A 10,809-nucleotide genomic window follows, 5' to 3' on the forward strand; every position below is an offset into this window, starting at 1 on the left:
TCAGTTGCTTATTTATTTATTTTTTTTATCCACGAACGCCACGCGTGTATATATTTCCGAAATTGAAATGCAGATTGATATGTACAAAAGATGACACCTCATCTTGTGTTGAAATTTGTGTGTGTGTGTGTGTGTGTGTGTGTGTGTGTGTGTGTGTGTGTGTGTGTGTGTGTGTGTGTGTGTGTGTGTGTGTGTGTGTGTGTGTGCGCGTGCGTGCGTGCGTGCGTGCGTGCGTGCGTGCGTGCGTGCGTGTGCATGTGTGGGAATATTAGAAATAATTTACAAAAAGAATCATCGTCATGTATCTTTGCCAATTTGCGAACAGCTTTCAGCAATATATGACTATATGAATTTCATTAACTGACAATTACGAACGGTGTAACAATTATTTTATAAATGATATAAACAAATATTTTTGCTAAATATTAACATTAGAGGCGACGTCAGCGATTACTTTTGATTTGATAAATATTATCAAGATGATATCTCTGAGTGATATTCAAAAGATTTCAGTCGTCGCCCATTGTTTATTGAAAAGTTATCAACGACAGAAATTTTAAAAATCTGACAGCCTCATTATTATTGTATAACAATGTTATTGTACGAGTGATATAGGAGTAAGGTTGAGTTATACAAGTTGGGTGTTTTAGAGATGGGAATGCAAGGTATTTGACATCTGAAGATTAAATTTCATTTTGTTACGAGAGTAGTCTCAGAAGTACCTGACCTGCTGACGTATAGATAGCGGTTGTTGTTTGATGAGAATGACTTTGGTAGAAAGTACCAACCTTATAAAGCTCAAGTTTGAAGTCGGACGACGCTACGTTGTTTGGTATCAGTTCGGCAGCCATCTGTAGTGAACGCTCTCGGTGAATTTGTTGACATGGAAAAAATTGGTCATCGTTATGCGACACAATACTTTCGTTTGAAAGGCCTCACAGTCCAACCGATATCAAAGCGGAGCTAGATTCTACTCCGGGGGAGTCTGCTCCTTCGTTTACAACAGTATGATATTGGGTGGCAGAGTCTGAACGAGGCCGTACGAGCTGCGAACATCGCAGTGGTCGAGCTGATGAGAAGTGACCACGCCAGAAATAGTGAAGATGATCCACAAAATGGTATTGGATGTGACCGTCGACTGAAAGTGCGCGAGTTAGCAGACATGGTAGGCATTTCAAAAAGTGCTGTACATCGCATATTGACTGAAAATTTGGACATGAGAAAGCTGTGCGCAAGATGGGTGCCGCGATTGGAACAAAAACAGCGTCGTGAGGATGTTTCGATCGAGTGTTTGGCCAAGTTTCGCAGCGATAAAGCCGAGTTTTATCCATGGTTATGAATCGAGTGCGTCGATTCATAACCATGGATGAAGAAACATGGGTCCGTCACTTCACACCTGAGACGAAGGAACAGTCTGAACAATAAACCAAGGTGGCTTGATGGCTATTTTGAGGAGCTCGACGATTCCCGCTTATAAACCTAGGGTATCGAAGCTATTGAACATCGCTGGGAAAAGTGTATTGAGCTATGAGGAGACTATGTAGAGAAATAAAAGATATTTTTTCCCAAATTTTTTGTTTTTTCTTTGTTAGGTCAGGTACTTCTGGGACTACCCTCGTATATCTCAACATCGTCTGCAAACACCGTCTTCCCGGATTCTTTTCCTAAAATCCTTTCGAACCATTATCCTCACGTTATATATCAATTTTCAAGACAGAATCTCGGTAAGATGTCATCTTTTGTATATATTCATCGAAATGCGATTTTTGTTATTTTGAGTTCTAGAATCTACAGATTAGTATGACCGTTGGTAGTATTATATAGTATACAATCAAAAAATAAAGGTGATCCAATGAGAATCTGAATCGTTGGTGTGTTTGCATTCAACTACAATGCAATGAACTACGTCACAATGACAATAACTGGAAACTCTATATCATTGCAACTCCATTCGGATCATCATCGATGTTTATGCGCAGAAATATACAACGATACAGTTGTAATTACAAATATTTATCTTTGGAGAAAACCGAAGGTAAAGCAAATCGTGGAAATTATATCGTATGTTTTTTACGAGAGATAGGAAATAATTCGCGAATAATTAACACTCGCAACAGATTGTCAAAATCTGATCATTATGATCCTGAGGTTTCGCGAATGATATTTTATAACCTCAGTATTCTACAACGCTTATATATACAATATATATATATATATATACATACATACATACAGGGTGATCCGAAATTCTCACATTCGGAGTACAGGATATGATACTCAATGCTGAAACTGACAACTTTTTCCTCAAGCATGATTGCGTCCGACAAGTAGTTTCAGCAGAAGAGCGTGTTAGAGGCCTTTTACAATAAGCTGTAAGCAAATTGACCAATCACAATTGATTATTTCAAAAATAATCGACTATGGCGAGGTCAATTTGGTTACAACTTATGACTAATACATAGCTTATTGTACAAGGCCCATTCAAGTTAACGAATAAGCGCTCTTGTCCATGTAGCGCTCAGGGCCGACGCGCGCGCGCGCCTTACTCGCGTGTACTTCAGTCAGTGAATAGTATTCACAAGTAATGTCTTTTAAGACACTCATACCGCTCTGTTGCGACAAGTCAACGACATCTTAAGACTGTACTTGAGACAATCTTAAATAATAAGAACCAATTATGAACAATACCGAGATTTCACAAAGCATATTACTATCAACATTTGCTTTTATTTTTAGATAATATGGTACAATCAGACAATTTTTTCATTCATTTATTACATAAGAAATTGAGGCGATACTTATTTTATTAACTTTTCATTATCAAAGCGATACAATACGGCGGAAGGTTATTGCCTGATATTGTTCATGGTTGATTTTTATTATCAAAGATCGTCCAAGATATAGTCTTAATCCTTTGAGGCATGTATTTTTCAGAAAATCCGAATCGCATGAAACTTTATATACGGGGAGGTCGTTTCTGAGGAGGTCGTTGATGACGAATCCGTTATCAGATTTTCGAAATTCAAGATGGCGGACGCAAAAATGAAAAATTGCGATAATTTCAGTGACAATGGGTATTGCGGCGTTTTTGGAATCTCTGATTTCAGCTAATCGTGTAATGATGTTATGATCCGCCATCCTGGAAAATAAATTTTAGAATTAGACCTCAGATTCGTAATCAGCAAGCTCTGAAACTAACCAGAGTATAATTTTAGCTAATTTAATATGAATTCTATGATCCGCCATCTTGGAAAAATAATTTTCGAATTTGGACCTCAGATTCGTAATCAGCGACCCAAAAAACCCCTTGATCTTGATTTTTAGCAAAAAATTCACTCATAGTTGGTGAAAAATGATTTTTTTCTGTGAAAATGTATATTTTTCACACTTTGTTTAAATATAATTGATGGACAACTTGTGCAAAACACTCATCAACCTTTCATGTATGTTCCCATATCATATCAAAAAAGTAAAAAACGCAAATAACCCGACAAGAATCCCTCTGATATGAAATATTTCATGAAAATGTGAGAATTGATAGATGGTAAGTATACTTACCACTATGCCTCAAAGGGTTAAGATGTCGTTGACTTGTCGCAACAAAGCCATATGAGCGTCATGAAAGACATTACTTGTGAATACTAGTCACTGACTAGCTACACGCGAATAAGGTGCGCGCGCCGGCCCTGAGCGCTACATAGACAAGAGCGCTTATTCGTTAACTCTGACATGCTCTTCTGCTGAAACTACTTGGCGGACGCAATCATGCTTGAGGAAAAAGTTGTCAGTTTCAGCATTGAGTATCATGTCCTGTACTCCGAATGCGGGAATTTCGAATCACCCTGTATATACGTGTGTGTGTGTGTGTGTGTGTGTGTGTGTGCGCGTGTGTGTGTGTGTGTGCGCGTGCGTGCGTGTGTGTGTGTGTGTGTGTATAGTTGGGTATAGTGTGTTTATATATATATATATATATACATATATATATGTATGTATGTATGTATGTATATATATAGTATATAGTTGGGTTCTGTACAGTGGAAAGTTGGCAAAAGTATCGGTTGTTAAAAGTTTATTTGTACCCACCTATAATGATGAGCCGAATGGCTCACACATCGCAGAGCAAATACATGCTATAGAAGAAAAGATAAAATAATCAACCAACATACCCGCGAGAAACTGATCTCGACTGATTACATCATCAAATTATAATATCAGGACAACATTTGGACAAGTCGCTGAGAGGAAAAACGCTTCAACTCGACGTGACATTGTGCTTGCTTGTAGGTATACGTATATTCGGCTATCTTGGCCGAATTATCTCAGGACACAAAAAATTTGATAAGCGAATTATTTGCTAATTTTCGGCTATTGGTTGCTTACAAAAGTAATTTTTTGCTCCAACCATTGAGAAATTACGATTAGCTAAATAGCTTAAGATTTGGATTAAACCGTCTGGTTACAATGTAGAAATAACATATACAAGTCGGTGAAAAATTGATTAATCTCAAATTATTTGTCATGTTTTGCTACTACTTGCGTATAAAAAAATCACTCAAAATTATTAAATAATTACATCAAGTATCGAGGGACACTTGGCCGATTGACTTTACCTTGACATATATTATCAGAATCATACTTCCGAGTAACATTCGAGAGATTTTAGCTGACAATTATTGTGTATTAAAAAAAAGAATTAACAAGAGATGTTTCATAGATAAAATTTTTCGACATAGCGCACCGGTATGGAGTGAATAGTGAACAGTACACGAATACAAACGAGGAGGAGGGGTTTGTCCTATCCTCACTTTTAAAACACCTAACCGTATTGTTGCGCTTGATAAAAGTTGCGTTACTCATTAGTTTGCTTACTCGTATCAAGCTTAATGATATAACGTACAATTGAGTTCGATCATGCGTGAGTGGCGGAGGGAAGGGGGGGGGAGCGGCAGAGTCCTTCCTCCGTTTATATTCGTATCCTATTTATCACATTTACACACACGCTGTACGCTGTGTCGAAAAATTACGTTCTACCTATGATGATGCTTTTATTCGAATCATTTTTTAATAAACAATGGCCGCTGACTTGAACCTCTTTGATGTTGCGTAGGATGAGCACGATTGTATATGTGAAGGTGAAGATCATCAATATGCACAATTGTTACTGTCAATGCGATATTAAAAAAAGCAATGTGTTATGATAAAATTAACTGCTGACACGCTGCTACGGCATCAAAATATTCCCTAAATTATTTGCTCCTAATATACTTGGGCCTCGTGTCATCCGCTCGCAAAATGTTTCAGAAATAAACTAAAATTAGTTCCGTACAATGACAATTAATTACAAGAGCGAAGTTTACTGAAGAAATAAATTGCTCGCATTAATATGATATTCCATGGTCTCCTCTTATATATCCAGGTTCCAAATGTTTTGCTTTTATAAAATAAAAGATTGGTTCATTGGTATAAGAAAAGAATCCTCTTTGCTTAATGAATCTTAATATAATGTAATATGTTCTTTGTCTTTCATTTTCCTTCTTTCCTTCTCTCCCTTCCTCCCTCCTCTATCTCTTTTTCCGCGTGTATGTGTGTGTGTGTGTGTGTGTGTGTGTGTGTGTGTGTGTGTGTGTGTGTGTGTGTGTGTGTGTGTAATATTGGCGCGCAAACATTATCAATAACAGGAAGAGACGCAGAAACGTGTTGATAGGGAATTTGCGTGTTGGAAATTATCCACGTGTATTAAACGGTAAGTTGCTGCTTTTTTCGCTGCAATACGTAACAAAAATACACACTTTCGGCAAAACTTACTTTGAACATCGATCGTGCGTCGTTGCGAGATATTATTTGAGAAGAGTAAAGCTACAATTGGCTGATTCTCTTTCATTTACAACAGTACTAATTACCGTCCATTCAATATATAACATTAATTGCACATAGCGAATACTGAATGTTCCCGATAAAACTTATATATATATATATATCTATCACTATCAGCTTGACCTAGTTACGCTAAACAATAGATTGATGTAGAAAACAAAATCACAAACGTCGGTCAGTCACCGAATGTTGGGTTACTCTTACAGAATACCTCTGGTTCTTCTGTTTTGTATGCTTCGATAAAAGCATGACTAGAATCACGAGGATATTTAATATTGAAAGAACCAAGAGGGCAAATCAGAGTTACTTAAAAAATTGGAATTAACCGAGATAATTGATAATGAAGCGGAGAAACGTCTTCGAGACATCTTCGTCTGTCTATATTCTTAATCGGAGATCGGTAAGAAACAAAAAGTACACGTCGCTCGATAAAATGCGTATACAACTGATATAACTATATATTAATTATAGAGATGTTCAGTCTCCTCGGAATGTTGAATATATGGAAGGCCGTGTTTGGTTCGAAGATGACTTTACGAGATCACTTGTCCGATATCACGCCTACAATTTTTCTTTTTTCCGTTGTCATCTAGGACTGGTGACTCGACGAGACGGTTCTGTTTAAATTGATTTGCATCAAGTTCGCATCCCGCAGTTAATGTTCTTTAATACGTAATTTTTGATATTTTGCATCTGACGCGACCATCTGAAAGCGACTGAGAAATTGCCAGCATCATTTTTCTGTAATGTTAATCCGTCGTAGAAATAATGCCAAAATGAGATTTATCTCTCGCGCGGAAAGAATCTCGTTTGATCCTTTTTTTTTTGTGTGTTTTTCTCTTCTACGTTCTTTATCTCGTTTACATATACATTGAAACATTTCTTATATATAATATTTCTCGCCTTTGTTTCCAATCTAGAATACTCGTCTTATTAGGGCTTCAATATTTATTCGAATCTGGCTAACTTGTCCGAGTATCCATCCGACTATTCGGGTAACGGATCGATGTAACGTTTGAAACTCGGGAAACGGTTCGAGTTCTGATTCAAGTTGACCGATACCAGAATCGCGATACAAATGATTGTATAATATTTAAATAGTATAAATAATATTATATAATTGACACAATGTATAATCATACAATTAATAATAACATCTTGAATTCGAATAATATGAAATTAATCCGAATAGTGTGGTTCTCTGTGTGAGATTTCTGATCGAAATCGGATGTCGGATATTCGGCTAGTTGGATGTCCGAATCGTTTGGGAGCCCTATCCCCCCCATCTTCCATCCGGGTCCGGATTATCTAATAGACGGACAATCCTACATCTAGTCTCATGCTAATTCATAAACGAAACTATCACTTTATACATATATATATATATATATATATATACATATACATACATACATACATACATACATACATACATACATATACGTATATATCATGTGTGTCAGTCACAAAGTCGTAAAATCAAGCCTGAGGGTAATTTGATTCGATACTACGATTGTTTTAATGATTCAGTCGTAGCGTCATTGCGGGCACACTGCGCCCACGTTATACGCAAAAGGAGCTTAAAATCGTAACATTATATTATCAAAGCGAGCAAGTAACAAGAGCGCGCTGAAGCTATTTTCACATCTCGTTTTCATCGCCACAATCGGCTCTCACGGAGAGAGAATAGTCAAAGTAGAGTCGTCCGCTCGTTTGATGAACTCGCGTCTGAATGGCACGGCGAATCATTTTTTTATATTGAGTCGTGGACTCTGATATGTGTTTGCACACTGTCTCGTGAAGAAATGCGCTTTTGACAAGGGACAAGGAGAACGGGTGCGCGCGCGCGTCTGCCGATTCGTCTCTGCCCTCGTCTAAGATCGGTCTGTGACGGTGTTTTCGTCACGAGATCATACCTTCGTCCTTCGTACGCGAATTTATCGCGTTGAATATGTACATATTTCGAGGTTTCTGGCTCTTTCGAGACAGAAGAGTTTCTTACGAGAAGAGTTTTTTACCTCCTGCTCGTCCGGCGTCTTCAGCGCGACTCTTGCGACCCGAGGAAAGCTTCTCTTTGTATGAGCACCGTGTTTCTTAGAACAAGTTGTGAATCATCTCGCTCGCTCGTTGCGTTGCGCGCGTCCGCGAGCACCGTTTCTGCTTTCTTTTTCCATTCTTCTACAAGAAAGGGATAATAGCTAAAGAGGAGCGACGAAAGAAAACGCCGAATGGCTTCCGTCGTCGACTGGTTATCTCTCCTTTCCTGTAGAATCTTCGTCAGCGACAAATTTCCCGTTTCTTCCCTGCTATCCTCTCCGGACGTCCGCTCCGCGCGTCGTGAATCGTCTAATAAACCACGCGGTGAGGATACTGGTAACTTCGTGGTTGGGAGCCTAGCTGCAGCTGAGCGGCTGAGTAGGGATCATAGTTCTGCAAAAAAATCAGAAATATCATACCGAGAAGGAAGGATGAGATATCTCTTGGATTTATGAGATATGAATCTTTCTGTCTGTCACTCCTCCTCCTCCTCCTCCTCTGCAAGCCCAGGTCCGATCGACTCCAGTCTGACTCACCTGCGCGCGCTTTTTAGACATCATTGACCTTTTCTCCTGAGGATAATAAGTACGTTGAGGATAAAGATTGAGGAAGCCGTACTGCGTATCGCCGTACTGCGAACTGCTGTACTGCGGAGCGCCGTACTGAGTCGTACCCCCCCCGTATTGTTGCTCCAATTGGTTACCGTACTGCTCGTAATAGCTAGGTGGGTGGGTCCGTACAATTCCAATGTCGGAGGGTGACAGGGTATCGGCGGCGTAATGCCGCGACGGATAAATCGGTGCGTCCATCCACGGGAGAACTGCGAGAACAGATGCGAGAGTATTTGATTTAGGTGTTTGATTTAGAAACTTTAGTTTCGACGAAACGTCTTTCGTCTTTATCGTAGTAACAAAATTATTACGGACAAGTATGGGTTACAGTATCAAGTACGGAGTTGTACGCACCGCTCCTAGCGTCTTCCTCTTCGAGCAGACCGCCGTCGTCCACCATGTTCTCGTATTCCTCGTTAGCGTATTTGCGCCAGTTTCTGTCGGTGGAACAAAAAAGAGAATGTCCAAGTGCAAGATGATATGTGCGTATTCAATACCACAACCGCTCAGTGAACTTTGGGATACATCCGGCTATGCTATTTACTTTCAAACGTGTGATAGGTATTGATCTAAAAGTACAATCAGAGCGATCAGACACAAATGTTCACTGGGTGTCAAGCGAATGGTTATAGCGGGTGAATATGCACCCTGGGGAAAAAATATCTAAAAAATAAAAAATGTTTATTCGGTAGATGTTTGCATATTTAAAAAGTTGAAAATTGATTAAGGACTCGATAGGAATTTTTCTGTTTTCCTTTTTCCTTCTTGTGAATTATGATTCTGTCAAAATTCGAATTTGGTTTCAACATGATGCTCTGTACCTTTCCTCACTTTTTTCCAGAGCTACTTCTTTTGACTTGATATTTGACGATTGATAAATAAAACGGACACTCGGAGATCCTGTTTCATCGACGAGCCACTTCGTTCACCTGATCTTACACTTTTTGACTATTTTTCACGACGATATCAGAGAGAAAGAGAAAGTCATGTTTCAACCATGTTTATGACGAAGGAAGAAAAAAAGATACAGAGTACGTGAAACTTGTGCGCTAGTGCGACAACTCCCGAAATGTTAGAGTCAAGAGTCGGACGTGATCTCGTTGTGAGAATTGATAAATGTTTTGATGTTGATAATCAACAGTTTGAACATTTTGTGCGGTAAGAAAGCGAAAAAAAAAACTATCGAGTCTTTTATTGAATTTGTGGTTTTATTACATTACTTTACTTTGAATGCGCTCTGCTTTAAAAGCTTTTTGATGTTTGTAATGCTTTTGATAGAAGCATTTTTCAAAGAGATATCCCTGATAATTCCGATAAAGTTCACTTGTTTCATCCCGTTGAATCCCAAATATATATATAACATTGTATAGGTTAGGTTCCCTTTGAAATTACCGAGTTACACCGTGCAACACTCCTTCGCGAAGGCGAATTTTTATTTGTATTTTATTTGGGTCTGCCTGACGCGTTCTGAAACTTTTTCACGCGATAAACATTTCAAGAGCTTCAAATTTGTCACACATTCGTTTACGCGGACCACTGTGTGTCCACACTGAGGAAACATGGTTTGGCAAATCAGAATCAATATCTTCTCTCTGATGTGTGTCTTTTCGCGAAAGCAATTGTTTATTCTATTGAATTGGAAGAATTAGAAGCCAAGTATAAACATGTTATACATTATAGTACCCACCGAATAAATGTATTTCTATTTTTTTAATTTTTTCTCTCAATGTATATACGCGCTGATCGTTACCCATTGCGTCGCTCGTTTTCCCACAGCGATAGAAGAGTCAGCACGTCGTCAGGATCAATGTCCAACGGCAGTTCCCGCTTGTATCGCGGTTCCTGATAGAAGGGGACACTGAAAATCGACGCGGAACAGCCGCAACTTAATATGCCAACGTTTCCTCATCACGCGTCATAATGACGCGTTTGATCATTGTCAAGGAGAAAGGGAACGCCCATGCAATCGCGCGCAAATTTCAGAATCGCTTGCCCGCGCGTGACGCTTCCTGTATGCTCAGATCGCAGGCCGCGCAATCTCCTTTCAGGATCGCTCGCTGAATTCATTATTGCCGCCGTCGTGTGTCAGCGCAATGTCTATATTTCGAGATTGATCGGCGCTTCCGTCCATGACGCGTGACAAATCGACAAACCGCACCGACGACGATCGTCGACACCGTGGCTTTCCGAACCATTTCTACATCGAGCTCTCGCCTCTCTGTCCGCACGATACTGTCCTCTCCAATCGTTCTCGTTCCTTGGTTCAAACGAACATTTCACATCTCGC

At 39.3% G+C, this 10,809-nt stretch overlaps 1 protein-coding gene across 1 annotated transcript in view; it reads right to left on the bottom strand.

The window, feature by feature from the left end:
• Positions 1-7,369: 7,369 nt before the first annotated feature.
• Positions 7,370-10,809, bottom strand: part of LOC105187697 (prohormone-2) — a 10,821-nt gene continuing 7,381 nt past the window's right edge. The window contains exons 6-9 of the mRNA XM_011148668.3: positions 10,273-10,380; positions 8,877-8,959; positions 8,448-8,731; positions 7,370-8,304 (exon numbers count right to left, since the gene is read on the bottom strand). Coding sequence (XP_011146970.1) covers positions 8,221-8,304; positions 8,448-8,731; positions 8,877-8,959; positions 10,273-10,380 — 559 coding nt within the window. The 3' untranslated portion in view covers positions 7,370-8,220. The remainder of the gene's footprint in view (positions 8,305-8,447; positions 8,732-8,876; positions 8,960-10,272; positions 10,381-10,809) is intronic.

Source organism: Harpegnathos saltator, unplaced genomic scaffold (genome assembly GCF_003227715.2).
Source record: "Harpegnathos saltator strain DR-91 unplaced genomic scaffold, Hsal_v8.6 scaffold812, whole genome shotgun sequence".
Lineage (NCBI taxonomy): Eukaryota > Metazoa > Arthropoda > Insecta > Hymenoptera > Formicidae > Harpegnathos > Harpegnathos saltator.